Source organism: Rattus norvegicus, chromosome 13 (genome assembly GCF_021556685.1).
Source record: "Rattus norvegicus strain SHRSP/BbbUtx chromosome 13, alternate assembly SHRSP_T2T, whole genome shotgun sequence".
NCBI classification, from domain to species: Eukaryota; Metazoa; Chordata; class Mammalia; order Rodentia; family Muridae; genus Rattus; species Rattus norvegicus.
The window spans coordinates 70,640,466-70,663,398 of NC_141546.1; the positions used below are offsets into that span (position 1 = coordinate 70,640,466).

Genomic DNA, 22,933 nt, shown 5'->3' on the forward strand with positions numbered 1-22,933 from the left:
GCTAATAGCTCATTGAAAAAAATTAATAAGCAGCCACCACATGCCTATGAGGCACTGGTGTTACACGTTGAGAAAACATAGACCCAGCTGCCAGGGACTGTAACCCAGACCTGGTAGCCAAGCTGTCCGACGAGCTGTGCTGTAAAGTGTGGCACACTCAAGGACAGAGTGCTGTAGAAACAAAAAGCCACTGTCTGACATGGACAGACAGAAAGAAATTTTTGGAGAAATAAATGTCTACAAACACAAGAGAATAAAGTTAGGATATATTATCAGTGATAATCACTGAGCTATGAGTTAAGCAACAAAGGACAAGAGTGTAGCATGTGGTCAACAAAGCTTATTAAAGGAGAATTCAAAACAAAAGAAGAAACGCATTGCAGCCTCACCTGACTGTGTCATAGACAGGGACTCATCTGACCAACTGTAAGAGGGTTGACGAGATCTGGCAGGCAGATGGCCGTGTCCTTCAGTCCTATGACTTGCTTTGCTAGACTCTTGCTTTGACAAAGATAAGGAACTTTTGGGAGGTGACTGTTGAAGCAGAAAGGCAAACAGGAATTATTTTGTCAAACAACTGAACTTATATTTTAAATGTGAGATACAACCAAGTAAAGATAGCAATTACAACTTTTAAAAATGTATCTATTTTTGACCTGTATGGTGGTGTACCATGTGCATGGCTAGTGCCTTTGGAGGCCAGCAAAGGGTGTGGAATCCCCTGCGACTACAGTTACTGCCATGTGGGTGCTGGGAACTGAACCTGGTTCTCTCCAAGAGCAGCAAGTGCTCTTAACCACTGATTCATCTTTCCAGCCCCCAATTACGTTTTAAGTAATTCTTTTTAAAGTATATTTTATAATATTTTATATCAAATAAACATCAAATTTAATAGTATATTTAATAATTGAATATATTAAATTTTAGCACAACTTTATAATTTCACAAAAGGTTTAAAAAAAGTTGATTAAAAGTTATTGGAAACAACCAAGATGTCCCTCAACTTAAGAATGGATAAAGAAAATGTGGTACATCTACATAATGGAATACTATTCAGCTATTAAAAATAAGGACATCATGAAGTTTGCAGGCAAACAGATGGAACTTGAGACCATTATCCTGAGTGAGGTGACCCAGACCCAAAAGGACATGCCTGGTATATATTCATTAATACGTAGATGCTAACTATAGAATAAAGGCTACCCACACTATACTCCACAGACCCAAAGAAGCCAAAGAAGGCAGACCCAAGTGAGGAGGGATTATAATAGTTGTAGGTTGCAGATCGAGGAGGGAACTGGGCGGGAGATGAGATGGGGGTGGGTCAGGCTCAGGTGTGGGAAGGGACAGGAGAGATGGCCAGATGGCCATGAAAATGAGTGGAAATCAGCAACTGGCAGGGGAGGGGAAGTGAAGAGGTGGGAGGCATCTCGAGGATTAGACAAGAGACCTGCGATAGGGGAGGTGCCCAAGAATCAATGTGGGAGACCTTAGCTGAGACTCACAGCACTGGGGATATGAAACCTTAAGAGGTAACCTCCTATACCCAGAGGAGTGATAGGGACACCAACCCACCCATAAAGTTTTCCACAAAAATTCATCCTGCCTACAAGAAATTCAGGGAGCAGAGACCCATCCCATGGGCAAGCACCAATCCCTGACACTACTAATGATGCTCTGTGGTGCTTGCAGACAGAGTCTAGCATGACTGTCCTCTGAGAGGCTCCACCCAGCATCTGACTCAGACAGATGCAGAGACCCACAGCTAAACAATGGATGGAGGCCGGGGACTCTATGGAAGAGTTGAGGGAAGGATTGAGGGGTCTGAAGGGGACTGGAACGCCACAGAAAGACCAACTGAGTCAACTAACTTGGACCCTTGAGGCTCTTAAGATTCTGAACCAGCAACAAAAGAACACACATGGGCTGGACCTAGGCCTCCCCACACATGTATAGTAGATGTGCACCTTAGTCTTCATGTGAATCCCTAACAACTGGAGCAGGAGCTATCCCAAAAGCTGTTGCCTGTCTGTGGGATATGTTCTTCTAGCTGGGCTGCTTGGTCTGGCCTCAGTGGAAGAGGATGTGCCTAGTTTCCCAGACACTTAATGTTCCAGAGTCGGGGGATACCCAGAGGGACTCCATCCTCTCAGAGGAGAAGGAGGTATGGGGGAGAGACTTTGTGAGGGTGTGACTGGGGGGGGCAGCAATCAAGATATTAAGTGAATAAAAAAACCCTTTTCTTTTTCTTCTTTAATGCAATTTCTTGATTAGCATAAGAATACTAGGTTTTATTATATTTTAATTATTATATTACAATTCATTATAATTATATTAAGTTTATATATAATTCTATATATTCTATATTCTATATAATTTAAGCCAGGTTCTCACTCTGAAGACCAGGGCTGCTCTTGCAGAGGACCTAGATTCAAATCCTAGCACCCACATGGTGTCTCATCATCATTTGTAACTCCAGTTTCAGGAGCCAATGTCCTCTTATGGCTTCCTTGGGTATCAGGCACACAAATGGTGCACAGACATACACGTTGGCCAGACACGCATATACATAAAATAAAATAATTTTAAAACATAGTTCTAAGGATAGATGTTTCTATTCATATTTTTAAAATTAAGGAAGCTTTAACATGGGTCAGTGAAAACGGTTCAGCAGATTAAAGCTGCCAGTCCTACAACACGTGCTCAACTGCTGGAATCACGTGGTTTAGGAGGAGAGAACTGACTCCTCAGGTCTCTTCTGACTTTTACATGCAGACACGTACACACTAGCACACATGTAACTTTTCCCAATAAAGCAGTTCTACTACATCTCTTAGAGTTTCACACTGCTCTGCTGATATCTTAATCTTATAGAAATCACTTTTTAAAAAACAAGTGAGTTTTTATCTTGAGTTTTTATCTTTCTATGAAATACAGAATAAAAGAATATTATTATTCTAATAATGCCCAGTATAATAATTGAAAACCATTTATTTCAGATATTTCAAAGCGATAAAACCACCCTTACTCTGATTATGAACTAGCAATTATTAACTACATTTTAGCAAAGGCACTATGTTTTAAAGATCTTATGCTTTTTAAGACAGCAGATTTGCAAAAGGGCTTGTCACGTTTATACAAATAATCTCCATTACTCTGTATATGTGTGTGTATGTGCCGTGCACAAGCACACGCGCGCGCGCGCGCGCGCGCACACACACACACACACACACACACACACACACACACACACACACGCCACATGCTGACTTCTGGGAGTTAGTTGTCTCTGTTCCACCTTGAGGGTTCTGAGACTCAAAGCCAGGCCATCAAACTTGGCAGTTAACACCCTTATTACCTACCCACTGAGCTGTCTCTAGTCCTGTTACAGACTTTAAAAATCCCTGCCTATGTTGACTGGTTTTTATGTCAACTTGACACAACCCAGAATCATCTGAGAGGAGGGAACCTCAACTGAGACTATGCCTAAAACAGGGCTGTATGAAAGCGTGTAGGGCATTTTCTTAGTTAGTGATCAATGGGGACGGCCCAGCTCATTGTTTGGTGCTACCCTGGGCTGGTGGTCCAGGTTCAGAAAGAGAGCAGGTGGAGCAGCCAGTAAGAGGTACTTCTCCACAGCCTCTGCATCAGCTCCTCTCTCCAGGTTGCTGCCCTGTTTGAGTTTCTGCTCTGACTTCCTTAGAGGATTAACAGGGATTTGGAAATGTAAGCCAAATATACCCTTTCCTCTCCAACTTTCTTTTGGTCATGGTGTTTCATTACAGCAATAGTAACTCTAATTAAGGCACTATCTCTTTAATATTATTAGACTTGACAGTATAATTTTAACTGCTACTGAAGCTAAATTCATATACTCATAAACATAAGCTTATTAAAAGTTTTATTTCTCTCCAAATGTTAAACCCTGTGTGGTACAAGCATGGATGACGGTGCTACTATTACCAGGAATGATATGGCAATTCATTATACCTTCTCAACACTGTTTTCTCTATAGAAGTTTTAAGATACAAATAGGCATTGACTTACATGTTTACTGGGAGAGTCAGGTTCGAGTTCCTGTGGAAAAATCATTTCCTCAGTAAGTAAACTGTGATCTGGACTCCCAGGCTGTGTCTGAGCCCTAGACTCAGAAGGCATACACAAATCAGAAGGGCTGCCTAATTCTTCCGGAATACAACTTTCACTGTTCCGTAGAGAGTAGGAAGGCACCAGAGATCCCTCTTCACTTGCTATTCCTAGAAACAGAGTGAAAACAAAACAAAACAAAATGTCCAAACTTTGTCAGTGAAGAAGTTAAGCTTGTTACATTTTAGACCTCTTTCAGTATAAACCACATTATTTACCATTTACTAATAGAGTCTGTGCATTAGCAATCTTGGCTGACCCCACATGAGAGCAGATATTCACCGTGTATGTCCAGTGATGAAGGCTGAATAAATATGAGGTGCACAGCAATTACAACTCACAAGCTGGACACTGCTTCAGTCACTTTGGAAAATATTTTAGTGCTTTTTGAAAAGATGAAACAAATACTTTATGACTTAAAACTTTTACTCCCAGGTCATATTCCAGAGAAGTCTTGTTATATACAGGTGACTTTTTCCAGGCTGAGAGGAGAAGCTCAAACCTGCCATAATCAGAGAGTGAAGTGCTATAGAATGAATGCCTGAACGAGACCAGAGGCTGTCCTTTTCCTTCCACGCTTTCTTGTACACGTACACATGCACTCACATGCATGTACATTCAGTTAAACTTCAAGTGTCACCCAGCTAGATAACACATATGGATACAAACCACTGTCATGTCATAAAGTCCTTGGGCAATTAAGAAATTCATGGAAAATTAAGCTTAACAAAATCCAAATAAGCTTGCCACAGTTGAACCTGAGCTGTCACAATTACACAGCAAGCAAGGTCCTGTAAGGGACTTCGTGGCATTGTACACCTACTGGAGTACTTCACTGCATGATGACAAGGGCGTAGTAAATAGAGAACACTTCTATAATCTATACTATAAGAATGTCTACCTTCAGAGAACCTAAGGGTCATTAGCACTGTAGCCAGAGAGATGGCTCAGAGGGTAAAAGTGCTTGTCACTCCAGACTGATGACCTAGTTTGATCCTCAGAATCCACAGTAGAAAGAGAAACAACTTACGAAAGTTGTCCTCTGGCCTCCACACCTGCATCATGGTATGCCAGAGCTGCATTCACATGTACTAAAACACCACACACATACATACACAATGATAATAACCTCACATGTACTAAAACACCACATGCATACATACACAATGATAATAACCTCAAGTGTACTAAAACACCACACACATACATACACAATGATAGTAACCTCACATGTACTAAAACACCACACACATACACAATGATGATAACCTCACATGTACTAAAACACCACATGCATACATACACAATGATAATAACCTCAAGTGTACTAAAACACCACACACATACATACACAATGATAGTAACCTCACATGTACTAAAACACCACACACATACACAATGATGATAACCTCACATGTACTAAAACACCACACACATACACAATGATAGTAACCTCACATGTACTAAAAGACCACACACATACACAATGATAGTACCCTCACATGTACTAAAACACCACACACATACACAATGATGATAACCTCACATGTACTAAAACACCACACACAATGATAGTAATCTCACATGTACTAAAACATCACACACATACATACACAATTATAGTAATCTCACATGTACTAAAACATCACACACAGACACACACAATGATGATAACCTCACATGTACTAAAACACCACACACATACACACACAATGATAACCTCACATATACTAAAAACACCACACATATACACAATGATAGTAACCTCACATGTACTAAAAACATCACACACATACACAATGATGATAACCTCACATGTACTAGAACACCACACACATACACAATGATGATAACCTCACATGTACTAGAACACCACACACATACATACACAATGATAGTACCCTCACATGTATTAAAACACCACACACATACATACACAATGATAGTACCCTCACATGTACTAAAACACCACACACATACATACACAATGATGATGATAATAACCTTAAATTTTAAAAATCATTATTTTTTAATTTCCCATTTCAATTTTGAAAAAAGCCCTTTGATTTATTGAGAAACAACTCATTGTTTTGGTACATCATTCTAAAAATGAAGGTTTGGGAAAAATCCAAGAACATTTATTTCTTGAATAGTATTCTATGAAAGGAAGGTAAGTTGCTTGAATTCCTGCTGTAGGGACACCTGTCATGATCCTACTTCTAACTTCTTAAACTCCTTATCACTAATGATAAAGTTCTTACCTAACAGTGCCTTGCCTGTCACCCAGCCAGATCCCGTAAGATGAAAGTCCACCTCCCTGGACATCCCTGGGTCAACTCGGCTATTTCTGCAGAAGACTTCATTTTGGAAATGAGTAGCTACGAGAAAAGGCTCCCTGCAGAACCCATTCTGAAGGTAACTTGTGGTGGACAGTGAAGTTTTTAGTGACTTCATTTTGAAGGGAGATAACGGCAATGGTAATTTTCGTTAGGGCTCTGCTTGGCTGTTTCAGCAGGTCTGGTAGCCATGGACACTTGTCCAGTTGTGCGTAGAGTGAGCTTCAGCTGCTGCAACGAATTCATGCTGACTGGTTTTGGCATCTTTAATTTTTTTCCTGGATGCTGTTGCTTCTATCATCCTGCCTTATTAAGTAGTCTGAACTCATAAGCTAGCTACTCTTGATGAGCTACAGGGCAGCTCTGAGAGAGCTTTTACTCCACTGACCTGCTCACATGGACCACACTTATATCCAACAGTTCCTGATGAACAGCTTTAACAAAATAAGCCATTTTTAATTTATCTTCCAGCTGAAGTTGGAGAGAGACCATAAGGAAACTTTTGGCTTTATGTATCATTTGTTACTATATTATTTAACATGTTCTGAAACAGTCTTGAAAAGGAATCACCAAACCACTTGTGGCCACTGTGTTTACTTGGTTTCGTGCATGTTGATTTGCATAGCTACATTTTTTTCATTGAATTGAGCATGGTACAATATGCAAATACGCACGCTGATTACTGGAGTATATAAATACACCACTAATAGAAATGTAGGGTTTTTTCTATTTCAAATATTTTTATTATGAATAATGGTACAGCTAGTTGAAGTATATCTTTTATTCGTGTATATGTATACCCAAAAACCACTGTCACAAATCGAATATACAAACATATAAGAATATAATTCATTTTACTCAGCCAGACATTAAAATTACTTGCTAAACTGTATGTAATTCTCTTTGGAGCAGCCTTTTTGGGGAAAATCTATTTTATATTTTTTAAGTTATTAGGGCAATGTTTAGGTTTTTGTTGTTGTTGTTTGTTTGCTTGCTTTTGAGCCCAGACAGGCCTCAAACTCAATATATAGTCTAGATGGCCTTGAATCCTCGATCCTCCTACCTCATAAAACATTAAACGAGGTTATCAAAACCCTTTTCAGGAACCTTGATGGACCTCAAATCTAAATGGCCTTGGCTCCAGAGATGAGTTCAAAGAAAAATATCATATGATACTGGGTTCATTTTTGAATGTGAAAATGTTCTGCTGTTTAACATCTCCTTACAGAGCTCTGAGTTTTCCTTCACAAAGATCTTGTATTATTAACCTTATATCAAAGTACTTCATATTTTTTGAATTCTATGTATGTATGTATGTATGTATGTATCTATCTATCTATCTATCTATCTATCTATCTATCTATCTATCTATATTTTGAGACAGGTTCTCTCTAGGTTGGTCTCAGACTCTAGATTAAGCTGGCTTCAAAGTCACAAAAGTCACAATTCTCCTACCCCGATTTCCTGAGTACTGAAGTTAGAAGCATGTGTCACCATGCCCAATTCTACTTGTAACTTTTAAAAAATGATACTCTTAAAAGCCAGCTTTTGTTTGTCTAAGACATATAACTGAGGGGTTTTACATTAAAATTTACTAGGTATATTATACACAATGGAGGCTTATCTCCATACTTGTATATAATGTATCAGATTCAGCTATTATCCTCTCTTGTCTCCTTCCTACTCTTCTAGATCCTTTATCTCTTTCCTACTAATCCTCCTACTTTCAAATATTTCTTTAAAGATTTACTTTTATTTGTACGTGTGTGTGTGTGTGTGTGTGTGTGTGTGTGTGTGTGTGTGTGTGTGTGTGTGTGTGTACACACGCACGCACACATGCACAAGAAAGCCAGAAGAGGGCACAGGATCCTCTGAAGCTAGGGGTTACAGGTAGTTGTGAGATGCCTGACATGGAACCAAACTGAGTCCTTTGAAGGGTGGGAAGCACCCTTAATCACTGAGCCATTTCTCCAGCACTGCCCCCACCCAGTCCCTATTAAAGGGATTCAATGAATATGACAAGGGCTGCGTGCAGAAGCATGAAGAAGTGGGGTTTTGTTGATTTATTTGGTTGGTTTTGAGTAAGGGTTTCAGATAGCCCAAGCTGGCTTCAAATTTACTGTGAAGCTGAGGCTGACCTTAACTTCTAATCCTCCTGCCTCCGCTTTGGAAGCAGTTTTGTGCCATCGAACTCAGGTGCTGGGGCGGGAATGCAGGGCTTTATGCACTGGAGACAAATATTCCAGCATCTGACTTACATCCAGCTCAAAACGACTGGGTTTCACTGTTTGGAATTTCTAACTAGTGATCTTTCTAAACTCACTCATTATTCTAACAAAGTACAAATCCTTGGGTCTTCCTGTGTGTGACAGAAGGGGTACATGTGTACATTATGTGCAATTATATGTGCCTATGTGCAGGTGTGGATGTCAGGAAGGGTCAGGTGTCCTGCTCTGTCACTCTCTGCTTTATCCCTTGAGACGGTCTGTCTCTCGCTGGCCCTAGAGCTGGCAGTGGCTGTCCTACAGTTCTGGGGTTACAAGCAGACGTGGACGCTTGCCCAGCTTTTTTACATAGGTTTAAAGGTTCCAATGCTTGTGAAACAAGCGCTCTTACCTAACTCACCATCTCTCCAGCACCAAATTGGGTTTTCTATGTGTAAGTAATAAGAGTTTTGTGTCTTCCAGTCCCTAATTTTAATTGTTTCCCAAACCTTACTGAACTTCCTAGAGTGTATGTATAATGCTTAATAAACGTTTTCAAGGGGAAAGTGTTCTCTCTCTTATCATGGAGTATTATATCTGCTTCAAGTCTGCATTTTCTTGATCCGTTTTGCTGGGTAAAGACAGTTCCTTTCTGTGTGTACTTTGGCCTGGGGTTTACGTATGTGATCCTGTCTTTTTCTGAATCCATTCAAGAGATTCTAAGTTTTCCTCTTTAGATTTGTATGTACAGTATTTAGGGTAGAAAAGAACAGCCTTTTCCTTTCTCATGTTATTCTTTTATGGATTAAGCATTGAAGTTACATACTAATATAAAGTGAGATGAAAAATCTATCTCTTTTTGTGCATTCTGTGGAAAATAAAGAATGAAACACCTGAGTTTTCCTTGTTTGAACGCCTATTAAGCTTTGACAGGTTGATTTAAAACAAACCTTTACATTCACATTGGCAAGAAGTTACTTAGTTTCTTAAAAGTCGTGTGCACCAGGTGTGTAGCTGAACTGCCTCCTTCACTTTTAACCATTCCTTTCCAAAAATAAGTAAATAAAATGTTAGGCTCTCGTTTGCAGTCATTACCTCTCTGCGCGGTTCTCTGGCTCTCCAGTTCTTTCTTAGGAGTTTTGGGTTTTGCGAGTTCTTTGTCCCAGGCAGCCAAAGCTTGCTTTTCCATTTGTTGGATTTCTGCTTCTTCTGCGTCTAGACGCCGCTTCCACTCCAGGAGCTCCTCCGCATGCTGTCTGCGCTGCATTAGCTTTTGCTCTCGCTTTGTCAGAAACCTACAGTCACACGGGGAAGACTAGTTAGAAACCCATCCCTAGGCAGAGGTAACTTTGAAAGCTGTCACTCATGCCTTACCAACAAGCTGTGCAAAAGCAGGCACTCAGACCATTCTGTCCCTAAGCTTGAAATGACAGAAGCGAGATGGCCAACTGTTTTAATATGAGAGAATTAGTGTTTCTTATAACAGGCTGTCTGTCAGGGAGTGAAGGAAAGCTAGCGGTAAACGCAGGAAGAAAATCTAGTGCATATTTGAGCAAACTTGACTGACGCTGCTATTCAGTAACTTACATACTCCTTATTTTCATTGGTGACTGACTGTTTTTCATAAGAGAGAGTATGTAAGAAATTTATTCTAAATGCTCAGACCAGAAAACACACAAAACTCAAAACAAGAAAAACCAAAAGCAACTATAAAAACAACCCCAAGGTGCCCAAATACACAAGCAAACAAAGAAAAATGATTATACATTTATTTCATTTTTCATTTTTATTTTCAAATTCAGGCTTTGCTTTTACCTAAGCAACACAATGTCAAGTGATAGCTCTGTTTGTGTACGAATGCTCAGCACCATTTGATGCCACATGCCTAGACTCTCTCAATTTGACCTGATTTCTGGAATTAAATCTTATCTTGGGCCTAAAGGGTTGGGAGAAATTATTGATTTAGTGAAAATAATTTGGTTAGTTGAGAGCAACTGTCTACATATAGATGCTGTCACTGATACAAGATGGGCTGCTTTTATTACTGCTGTGAGGTCAGTAACGATAGCTAACCAAGGAAAAAGATCTTGCACATCCAACAAGCAATAAAAGGCCAAGAAGAACTGAAGCTTCATTCTTAAACAATCATCATGTCACTTAGTGTGAGTCACTAGGGTAAAGTCCACGTGACATGTGACAAGAGGCCTCTGGGCTGCTGTCAAACAAACAAAACAAGAAAAAGAAAAAAGCAAACACAACAAACGAAGAGAACAGAGCATGCTCTACCGAAGAGTGCACTGAGAAAGGTGCCGTTACCTGACCAACTGGTTGTAGATATACAGCTGGAATTTGGGATGAAGGTTGGGGAAACAGACACTGAGAGAGGCCCAGTGGTGAGACGTAAAGACAGAGAAGAAGTAGTGAACAGGAGAGCAGTGTCTACAAAATAAGGAGGAAGATTTTAAAACCAAGAGGTTGAGAGGCAGGGAGAAGGAAAAGGGGGAAGCAAAGGAGTCGAATGAAGACCTTTTAATAGCATCCTGGATATTACCGCTGCTCAGTAGGGGAACCTTTATGTGTGGCACACAAACACAGGGACTGCTATGGGTCTTATCGATGGATTCGGAATAAATGGGTCTTCTCAAACACTGCATGGCCATCACCTACATTTCCAGGTAAATTTACATGTTTATGAGACTATGATGAGAACAGTGTGAGGCTAAATACGTTTTCCAGAAGCTTTAATACTGACTAAACAATATGGCCATGACCTAGTGTGTCAGTAACTCTGTACACATATACAACGTTGAGCAACTGACTTTTTGTACCTGTACCTTAGCATTATTTTAAGCTAAATTACTGCATTTGTCTTAATTAACCTTACCATCATGATCTAGCTTGCAAATAAAAATATAATTCAGTAAACCAATTTACAGAATAATATTTTAACTTTAACAACATAACTTTTAACAGTAAGTTCTGGAAATACCTTGCTTTAAGTCTAACATAGGGCCACTTAAATAATTCCAAAAAAAATCAATACCCATTTTTTTTAAATATCAAGATGTAAAGTCAGCAAAGAGTGTTATGAGCAGTTCAATTGTAAGGCTAAAAATAAGAAAATTCCATATGTTAAAGTCTTAAAGGCAGAGGAAACCCACTCTTCTTTTGTAATAATAAACAGATTTCCTACATAGGTAAACTGATGAATACGACCAGTGACAGTTGGAAAGGCTAACCCTCTTCGACAGAGCATGCTCCTGTCCACATGCAAACACAGTGACTTGCAGCTAAGGCAACATTTCATTATTGCCTTGGGAGGGCAAGGGTCAGTATCAGTATCCTAGAAAGGAGAAAGTCTCGGTGTGAATCCAGCCATGGAACTTTGAAGGCAGGTACATCTTGTTTATACATGTCTTAGACAGTGTGTCCACCAATCACTCTGTTTATTTACACAGAGTCTTAGACAGTGTGTCCATCCATCACTGTGTTGATTTTTACACATACACATACACAGTTTTTATATCTGGATTGCCTTGATTTTCTGCACTCGACTTTAAGGAAATAATTCCTGCACATTTCAGAAAGACATTGCAATGTTCCTTGCTATTCTTTATGAATGTACAATAAACTTATTTTGATGCTAATTATCAAAATATTACTTAAAATAAAATGCACTTGGTGAAAGTTTAAAAATTTATTTATAGCATTCAAACTTCACCCACCCTTTTAAGTGTAAATCTGCTAACTGCATGCATGACCTAGCACAGAAAGTAAGATAGTATTGAAACACACAAAATGACTTTGAAAAGATGTATAGATAACATTTTTTGTCTAGCCTTTTACAGAAAACAATTTTCCTCTATCAGAACAAGAACTGACATTTGTTAGTCATTTATTAAAGATTTATTCAAAATCTCTGTTAAAAAATAAAAAACAGTTATAATTATAAAATGAATAGTTTTTTAAAAGAGTATAAGAAATTATACATTTGAAACATCTCCCCAGAAACACATTTTCTTATTTAATATGCATGTATGACATAACTAAAAGTGCCCCTTAAAGTCTGAAAAAAACCTTAAGATCAAAGGGCTAAGTACATCCACCCCTAGAACTAGGAATCCTTCAGGATGCTAAACAACAGGTGACTTTATGGGAATGACAGAGACACAGGGGCTTGGTGTTAAGGCTAGCATGGGTTATATAATAAGGTATTTTTTTTTAAGTGTCAAGAAAAGTCATCTATTAAAAATATAAATTTTATCAAGGGTATTATTATCAGTGAAACACTAAAGGCCCAAAGTAGTATCATAGTATCATCACTTCAGAAACTGTCACAAAAATCAATTCAGAAAGTTGACAGTAAACAGTAACAGTAATAGACAATGAATAAGTTTTCCCCCAAGGAACGGGAAAGATTCCTCAGTGGTTAAGAGTGCTTGCTGCTCTTACAGAGGACCACATTCGGTTCTCTAAACTCACAGAGCACCTTGGAACGACCCGTAATTCCAATTCCAGGCTATCTAATGCTCTCTTCTGGCCTCAAAGAGTGTCAGTCAAGTATATGGTGCACATGCATACATATAGGCAAAACGTCCCCACACACAAATTTAAATTAAATTAATTTAATTTTTTTTACAATTTCCTCAAATGTTAATTTTATTGGGAAGGATGACTACTCTTTAGTGTATATCTATACAACAGGGCTGTCTTTGCTATCTACAGCACAAATACCAGTGCTTAGACAGAAGGTACTCGTGTAGGTATGTAGTGACTGACCAAGAGGTCTGCAGCATTCCCAGGCATTTGGAGGCAGATATACAGCAGTTAATGAGTGACTGTGCTGGTTGGTTTTCTGTCAACGACACAACTCAAGTCTAAGAAATGAGACCCTCAACTAAGAAAATGCCTCCATCAGATGGGCAGGCCAAGTGCAGAGGACATTTTCTTGATAGATGACTGATGAAGGAGGGCCCAGCCCACGGTGGGCAGTGACACCACCAGGCAAGTGTTCCTGGGCTGTATAAAAAGCCAGGTGAGAAGGCCATGGAGAAGCAGCAGTGCTCCGTGGTCTCTGCTTCATGGCTTCCTCCCTGAAGGCCCTCCGCTGCCTTTCCTTTATGATGACTATGAGCTGAAAGTACAGCAAACACTCTCCTGGAAAAGCTGCTTTTGGCTCTGGAATTTGTCATAGCAATTCCTGGAAAAATGCAGGACAGGAACTGCTCTGGCTTGAATGTGCAGTGTCCACATGCTTGTGTTTTCAGTGTCTGGCTGGAGCCTGCAGGACTCTTTGGAAGGCTAGAGGCCCACCTGGGAGAAGATGGGCAGAACCTCTGAAGGGTGTACCTGCCTCTGGTTCCCCTCTGCTTCCTCTCTGCCCCGTGTAAACAATGGCCTTGTGCTCCTGTCTAACACCCTCCCACTGAGTTATATACCACCTGCCTGTACGTGAGACAGTGTCTCTGTAGTTCTGTCTGCTTATGAAGCTTTGACCTTTGGCTGCATCTCCCAAGTGCTGAGATAACAGGCAGGCAACACCATACCCAACAGGAAATTCTTGTTTGAGGAACCCTTTAGTTTATCCCATGAGTAGCCATGAGACATTCACATATATGCAATATTCAAACATTCAGTTTAGACTACCTTTATCTGTGTATGTGCAGAGGCCAGAAGAGGATGTCCCTGTCTGGCTCTGTTACTCTCTGCCTTACTTCTCTGAGACAGTCTCTCATTGACTTTGGAACTAAGCTATTAGCCAGCAAGCCCAGCAATTCTCCTGTCTCCACTTCTCGCAGCACTAGGGCTACATATATATGAATGACCTTTTATGCAGGCTCTAAGGATTTGAACTCAGGTCCCCATGCTTACATAAAAAGCCATTTGCCTGGTCATTCTCTTTAGTTTTGAATTTTTGCCTTAAGAAGGGAAAATTAAGGGAACAAAGGAAGAAGAAAAAGTCCTTTACTCCTGCTGAAAATTGCAAAAAAACAGTCTCACCAACAAGAACATATTTATAGAAAAAAAAAACACATTTTGACCTCTTTTATGACTCATTTACATGAAAAATTCCTGATTTTAACCTATTTTTTTTTAGCACCATATGAACATCTTAATGCTCCTCATAAATAACCACCTCACTTCATTTACTGTCTTAAGTCAGGGTTTCTATTCCTGCACAAACACCGTGACCAAGAAGCAAATTGGGGAGGAAAGGGACTACCAGCCCAGGGACGGCACCATCCACAATGGGTCCTCCCACCTTGATCACTAGTTGAGAAAATGCCTTACGGTTGGGTCTTCCTCAAATGACACTCCTTTCTCTGTGATAACTTAAGCTTGTGTCAAGTTGACACACAAAACCAGCCATACACTTACTAAAGAACAGTCCTTGAAATAAAAGTCAAGTGCACCAAGCTGGGCATGGTGGCATATACCTCTAGTGCCAGCACTCGGGGGGGGGGGGGGGAGGCAGAGGCAGGGAGACCTCTTGAGAGTTTGAGGCCAGCCTAGCCTACATAACAAGTTCAAGGACAGCCAAAGCAAGAGTCTCTCTCCAAAACAAAACTAAAATAAGTATAAATATTCCTACCTAATCTTTGAACCTTTGGAACAATTTAATGTTAAAGCCAGGAAACCATATATAGTTATTTTGAGACTCATAAATTTATACACATGTGAATGAGCCTTTGACAAGGCCCCACCCTCGCCCTGGGTAGACATAACTTAAGCTAGAAAGCCCATCTTCCTTTGCCTCTGTTTCTTTTATTTTCCTAAACTATGCTTAAATATTCATTAAAATATTTTAATAAGTTCTAACATTGCTTCATAAAAGAACTTATATTTATTTCCTTGAGGACTTTTGAGTAATAAGTCAGTGTGGTGGTTTGTATAGGTATGACCCCCACAGCCTCATGTGTTTAAATGCTTGGCCCACGGAGCATGGCGGGGCCTATTAGGAGGTATGGCCTTGTTGGAGGAAGGGTGCCACCGTGGAGGCAGGCTTTCAGGTCTCCTATGTTGGTAATCAGAGCTACATGGGCCACGTCTCAAAATAACGTTTTAAAAAAAAATGCTTTAAAAATGTTTTAGGCACTGGGGAGAGAGCACAGTAAAGTGTCTTGCATGAGCATGAGAACCTGGGTTTGTATTCTCAGCATTGACATAAAAGTCAGGAATGGTGGTGTGTACCTGCAACCCAGTGTTGGGGTACAGACAGGTTGAGTCCTGGGAACTTGCTGGCCGTCCCATCTAGCTGAAACAGGGAGTTCACAGATCAGTGAGAGACCCTATTTCACAAAATTAAGGTGGCACGCAAGCACGTGGCGCACGCACGCACGCACACATAGACATTTTAAAAGAATATAAAACTAACAAAACACCAGCATAGCGGCTCACATCTGTAACCCTAGCACTCTGGAGAATGAGATAGGAGAATTCCCAGAAGTTCCAGACCAACCAGGGCTATGAGTGAGTTATAGGTTAGCCTGGGCTGTAGAGTGAGACCCTGTCTCAAAACAAAGACAAGTCAGTCAACCAAGAAGAGCAGCATCTCGACCTCTCTGGTTTCAGCTCAAGAGCGCAGACCTGCTCACAAAGCTAAAATTGTACTTATTTGACCAAGTCTGAGATATGTCACGAGCCAATGATGAGACATCAGGATATATCATGTAACCTTTCTTTTAATGTTATCATGAAGACACATGTGGCTACTACTTTGGTTTTGTTTTGTTTTGTTTTTTCCAAATGAAAAAACCCTGATTGTATTAAAATGAGAAAAATTATTCTATAAATAAGATGCATAGTTAGTGGCTGTTAGATAAGTTAGTAATTCTGCTAAAATATTTTTTCTCTCAATCTAATCTGATGAAGTATATCAATGTGATTAAATAGAAAACAAAAAATAATTACTTTTCATCCATGCGGCTTCTCATGTTCTTCAGTTTCTGCATGATGCTGCTCGTTTCACTGCTGGAAATAGATATCGGGGAAGGACTGCGGGTCTCTGAGCCAGGGGGGCCGGGACTGGCTGCCTTGTCCTCTGCATCGTCGTCACCATGAGGGCCCTGCAAACCACAGAGCAGATACCACTGGCTCCAGCATCTCAAGGAGAGCTCAGACACACCACGTAAGCTTCGACGTAAAACATTCGTAATAATAACCCAAGTCAAGAGGACAACTACTTACAAAACAGAAATCCCTCACATAATTAAAAGAAGCTGGAATAGTAAAATTGCCAGATGTGCTGGCACATGCCTCTGATCCCAGCACTTAGGAGGCAGGTTCAGAAGGGTCAGGAATTTGTCTCCCGCTTGAGCTACCCATAGTGAGTTCAAGGCTACCCTGGTATACACAGTGAGACTCTGCCTCAAAAAATGACCACATTTGTATGTCATGCATATTTTTACTAGAGAGAGAGAGAGAGAGAGAGAGAGAGAGAGAGAGAGAGAGAGAGAGAATGTTATATTATATATAATAAGTTCTTTTCTGAAATAAGGAGATCCAAAGAACTTGGAAATTTTCTGCCAGTAAAATGGAGCATCCAATGTCCTCTTGTTTTAAAGGTTGGAACACGTAAAGGACTACAAGGGGTTGGGGTGCAGCACAGTGGGCAGGTGCTGCTTCCTTAGCAAGTGAGAGGCCCGAGCTTTAGTTCCAAGCAGTGCTTTAAAATAAAAATGAAACATAACCGGCACTACAGATATATAAAATGTGTATACTCACAAAAAAGGATCAAAAGATATAGACTTTAAACATGCCAGGAAAATACATTTTTAAAGTTTTTTTATGGAAAACATTATGGTCACAGATTTTACAAAATTTACGGGGAAATCATGGAGGAATTACTGGCTTAACCAGCACATTACTTCTAGGAAGCAAGAAGCAAACCTTGAAGCCATGTATGGTGGTGCCTACAGCCTCAACACTGAGGAGGCTGAGGCAGGACTGCCCGTCTTCCACGGCTAACCTGGGCTGTAAAGCAAACTGCGGGCCAGCCAGGGCTACACAACAAGATCTTAAAAAAAAAAAAATACTAAAACCAAACTACATAACAAAAATCAACAGACAACGCACGAAATTTTTATAGCTTAAAACACCTTTCCCACAAATAGTAAGTTATACTCATGACTTTACAAGAAGACAGGCACAGGTCATCCTGTCTGTTTAAATTTCATGAAATTACAAACACAGCAAATCGCTTCTCTTTTCCTTCCTGCTCCTGAACGAATGAGACCTAAAGTCTTTAGAAAGAGAAGCATGTCTCCACCTGTGTCTTGGGGCAAGCATGGGGGACTAGAAGCTGAGTAGTGTAAAAAGCCCAGCTAATTCCAGAGCAGGGCCCATGGAGGATCCGAGGAAACGGGGCCCACGTTAGTTCATGTGGAAGTAAGTGGTCAGCACCGAGTTGTGAGCACAAACTTGGTGCGCAGTAAGGACTGCCTTTCCACAGACATTCCTAGCAAAGTGCCACAGTCCAACAAGGGGGAGAGAAAATAAACAGGTGTGGTGGCCACCACAGGCTCACGTTCGAACACTTAGTTTCCAGGTGACAGAACTGTTTGGAATGGATTGGGAGGTGGCCTTGCTGGAGGAGGTGTGTCATAGGGAGTTTTGAGTTTTCAAGAGCTGTGCCATTCCCTGTGTGTTCTCTGCCTCCTGCTTGTGAATCAAAATGTGAACTCTCAGCTGCTCCGGCCAACATGGCTGCTGCTTGCTGCCATAATGGACTTCAAACCTGAAACTGACAACCCAATTAAATGCTTTCTTTTATAAGTTTCTCTGGTGGTGGTGTTTTGTCACAGCAACAGAAAAGTAATTCGTTAACACCGTAAAGTCTAGTACATACTAATCAAGTGATTGAGGCACAATAATCAATAATGGGATCACTCAAAATCAAGGTCTACCTGTTGATGGCAATAAATATAACATCACTCACAGCATACCCTATCACAGGTACACGGTCTGAATCGGTGTGGAGGGAAGACCAGACAAAGCCTGTTAGGGAATGTTCTATATACCACATGTATTCTCAAGGTCAAGGTCAAGAACCCATTCTAGAGTGAAGGAGGAAAAACAAAAAGAAACAAAAAACTGCCACTAGCAATTCTGAGTTGATTTGCTGTGAAGAACCCCAGTCTGACAAGTGGAGAGACTGAAAGACTTGGAGTTAAGAGTAATAATAATCACTATTCATTTGTTGGCTACTTACTATCAATAACTCAGAAAAATAAATTTATCATGTGCTTAAACTTTTTCTGTTGACAATTTTCAAAAGTCAAAATAGAGAAAATCAGGGATTTAAGATTCTACCAACACGTACTGACACTGCACAGTACCTAGAATAGATGTGAATTCTGCTCTTGCCTAAGTATCTCCTTTGAGTTTTGTGTCATTATAAAATTAAATCTGGATAGCTAAGAATAATACCATATAATAAGAACAGAGTTTCTCCTTTCAATTTTGAGGAGTAATGACAGATCAGCAAATCCAAGAATTCTGTCCGGCTTTAGTTCCTAAGAGGAAAGAATTTAAAGCTAAAGAAAGAGCCGTGTGTTCCTTCCGAAACAACCACATTCCACGAGAAGGAGCATTCCCACTACACACAAAAGCAGGTATACAAGACTTTGTCCTAGTCATTATTACCTCACATGGAACAAACATGCTTATCATTTCAGAATACAAAGTGAGCCAAATTAGCAAGTAACACAGGCAGAAAACGAATTAATAAAAATTTCATTTACATTACCAATTTATTCTCCCCCGCAGACTTCAACTTCTCTTGCAGTTTTATGGTGGTCTGACGGATCCTTTCTATCTCTTCCTGCTGCTTAAGAATCAGTTGCCTTTCCTTCCGAGCTGCCTTATTGGCTTCTTGAAGACGTTTTATTTCTGCCTAACATTTAAAGAGTTAGGAAAAGGGATTGAGACTTGAAGGAGATAGGTTCAAAGTAGCATACAGAAAAGAATGGAGTCATCAATAGATCACGGATACAATGGACTTCAAGATAGCAATACCAATACATTTCCAATAAGTGAAGGAGGGAAAATGTTATAAATAACCCCATCATTGTCCAATAGTTTAGGGTAATCTCTTAGCTTTAATGACTATAGTCAAGCACACTGGCAAATTCACAGTCCTTTTTAAACTTTCGTGCCTTTCACATTTTCCCATGTTACTGTATTTTTACAGTCACCTGCTTAACAGCTGCACATCAGCAAGCCAATTAGTGACCACCACTGTCCTGTTAAATTCCTAAATCCTAACATTTCTCACTTTCCAAAGAATGCTTCAGCTGTATAGCTGTGTTATGTGAGGAACTATCAGGAGTTCCTAACAGAAGGAAAGGCAATCAACCATGCCAGGCTATGGTCCATAATACAGTTTTTGTTTTTGACTTTTTAAAAGACCTATTATGCGTACAGCATTGTGCCTGCATGTACACCTGCAGGCCAGAAGAGGGCACCAAATCTCATTACAGATGGTTATGAGCCACCATGTGGTTGCTGGGAATTGAACTCAGGCCCTCTGGTAAAGCAGCCAGTGCTCTTAACCTCTGAGCCATCTCTCTGCCCGCTCAATTTACTAATGAGATAAGCATAATACAGACACTAAAGATCAGTTATTTTCATTATTCATGTCTAAGAGTTGTTATCTGTTTTTATTTATTTATTTATTTATTAATTATTAGCTATCTGAAAAGTTAACAGTTTAATGGTTAGCATTCTGGATTCATTCTAATGTGGCATAAAATACATTTTCACTATTCAAATAATCCAAGTCCTCTCCCAGAATAGCAAGTGCTCTTAACTGCTGACGGTGTGAATAAGCATAGTCTGTCTGTCAATAACTCTTTCAAGTAAAGGTGGTATTCTGGAGTGGGGCTGTCCCAATCAGGAAATGCAATCTGAAAGAACCTTTAGATTCTATCCTCAGTCAGGATGACTGTCATCAAGAAAACAGGACGAGGAACGCTGATGAGGACACAGAGAAGGAGAAACCATTACATACTACTGGTGGGAATGTGAATGGTGTGACCACTGTGGAAATGAGTACAGAGCCTCTTTTAAAATCTAAAAGTAGAAATACTAGATGACCCAGTCATACCACTCTGGCCATATCCAGACAAAAATATAACTCAGCATCCAGATAGTCATCAGAATGCAGAAATCTGCACAGCTCTATTTACTGTTGCACTAGTCATATTAGCCACAATATGGAGCCAGCGCAGAGGTCTACATGCATATGAATGAATAAAAAAAACCATGGTACATTTATACCAGGTATATTTATCAACTGTTAAGAATAACAAAATTAAGACATTTGAAGAAGAAGAAGGGGTGGGACTGAAATTATTACGTTAAATAAGAGACTCAGCAATGATCAAATTCTGGCTCTGTAGTGGTTGGAATAGGTTTGGCCCCACAGATTCATGTGACTGAATGGCTAGCCCACAGGGAGTGACACTATTGGGTGTGTCATTGTTAGGGACAAAGCAGGGCCCTAAGTGTGAGCTTTACATTTTAGTTAAACACAGTTGAAACACATGGATGCAAGGGTCACAATCATAAGATTATCATTTTTAATGCTTAATTACTGCTTTGTTTATTAAAGTTTGTTTTTAACTGTACGTGCATGAAAGTAAAGAATATCACTTATCAGTTGAATCTGATATCCCCAATTTGTGCTGAGACACTGGTTTGTGCTTGAATTCTGAAGCAAATAACATATAACAAATAACTCAATGACTTTTCCATGGAATCCAAAGGGGGAAAGGGATGTAAATCTTCTGCTATCATTGGGTAAATGTCTCCTAAAGATTCATGTATTAGAAGGCGAGTCTCCGGCTTGTGGAGTGACTGGGCAGTCTCTTGAGAGGAACTGAGATTGAGGTCATGACTAGCCTCTTCTTTTCTCCCTTGTTATTTCCTAGCTACCAAGAGATTCCCACCCTCAAGATTTTGTGAACCTGTCATGATACATTGCCTAACTTACAGGTCCAAAAGCAACTGGACCAACCAACCACATATGGAAACCTCTCAAATATAACCAAAATAAACCCTTTTCTTCACCTTAGGTATTCATTGTGGCAACAGAAAGCTAACGCATTTCCTGTAATAAGCAATACAATCGGTGACGACACTCCTGGGTTGACACTATTTAAGCAATAATTTATTATATAACTCATATCACCTCAGTCAGGCACTCACACCCCAGGGCCTGAGCTCCTAATCATCGTGTACCATGCTGCCTCTCCAGGACCCAGAGCTAAGGTCCTTCTAAGTTCACTAAGCCATCAAACCAGTCAGTATGTAATTCATGTCATAAAATACTATTCGAGGAAACAATGCTAAGTATTAACCCACGTCCACTTTTCTACACATAGCTTACTTTTTTAATTTGTATTTTGTAGGAATTTTATTCTTTGTAGTACATGATGGTACATTTGACTCTCTAGTAAGCAATATGACAATTTTAAAATAGGAGAAATAGGTGAGATAGCAAGAAATACCTATAATTATTATACTACAGGAATAAACAGCAGTTATCGCTAAATCTTATAAACAGTGCTGATAGCAAAATGGGTAAAACACCACATCCACAAGCTGGTGACAACCTGAGTCACACAAGTGCTGTTTCCCACACACCTTTTCTTGCTGAAGTCTTAAAAGCAGACCACGCTGTTTCTTCCGGAGTGGGGGCATCTTATCATCCTCGCCTTTGTCTCGTAGATGCCTGCAAAGCATATTCTTTTATTGATACAAATGTTAAATTTATAATCTCAAAAATTCTCAGCTATTCTAAAACCTATACACTGATCTAATGTCTTTCTATGTGGAAAGCCATTGCTATAAGTACCAAGTCCAGTTTCAGCAAGTGTTTTACTGCACATATATTGTATATGCTGGGTGGCCCTGGACTCCATCCTTTAAGGCCAGCAATACTTTGAGCGGCATACAGCACTCAAGAGGCATTAAGTATAAAATGACAACCTATAATGAGTTGGATAAAGTGACCTAAGAAATGACAACATTTACCAGTAGAAAAATTACCTCGCACGTAGCACAAACCAAAGGTTACTGCCACAATGTCTAGCTTGAGAGCTGTGTTGATGAGATCACATCAGATGAGGCAGGCCAGGGAAGTGGCTCACACACGGCAGTGTTTAGCATTCACCAAACCCAGGTCTGGTTCCCCAACATCAAAAATAAAACCATCCTAAGCATAAAGCATTTCTTATTTCCAGA

The 22,933-nt window shown here is 40.0% G+C and overlaps 1 protein-coding gene and 1 long non-coding RNA gene across 11 annotated transcripts in view; one reads left to right on the top strand and one right to left on the bottom strand.

Moving 5' to 3' along the window:
• The window catches only part of Cep350 (centrosomal protein 350), a 140,297-nt gene that overhangs the window by 27,080 nt on the left and 90,284 nt on the right, over window positions 1-22,933 (bottom strand). For 5 of the 9 annotated variants that reach the window (XR_015635084.1, XR_015635083.1, XR_015635082.1 and 2 more), the window contains 6 exon segments: window positions 22,334-22,421; window positions 19,434-19,580; window positions 16,598-16,752; window positions 9,782-9,981; window positions 4,048-4,256; window positions 390-534 (listed from right to left, as the gene is read on the bottom strand). Coding sequence is in view for 5 of the 9 variants with exons in the window: in XM_087579990.1 (XP_087436116.1) it covers window positions 390-534; window positions 4,048-4,256; window positions 9,782-9,981; window positions 16,598-16,752; window positions 19,434-19,580; window positions 22,334-22,421 (944 nt within the window). In the remaining 4 variants the exon portion in view is untranslated. 9 annotated transcript variants of the gene reach the window in all.
• The window catches only part of LOC120096287 (uncharacterized), a 38,852-nt gene that overhangs the window by 13,169 nt on the left and 2,750 nt on the right, over window positions 1-22,933 (top strand). The window contains exons 3-4 of one of the 2 annotated variants that reach the window (XR_015636047.1): window positions 6,434-6,561; window positions 16,630-16,920. This is a non-coding gene — a long non-coding RNA (uncharacterized LOC120096287). Of the gene's footprint in view, window positions 1-6,433; window positions 6,562-16,629; window positions 16,921-22,933 lie in introns of those variants that run through there. The other variant, XR_015636048.1, reaches the window with a different exon arrangement.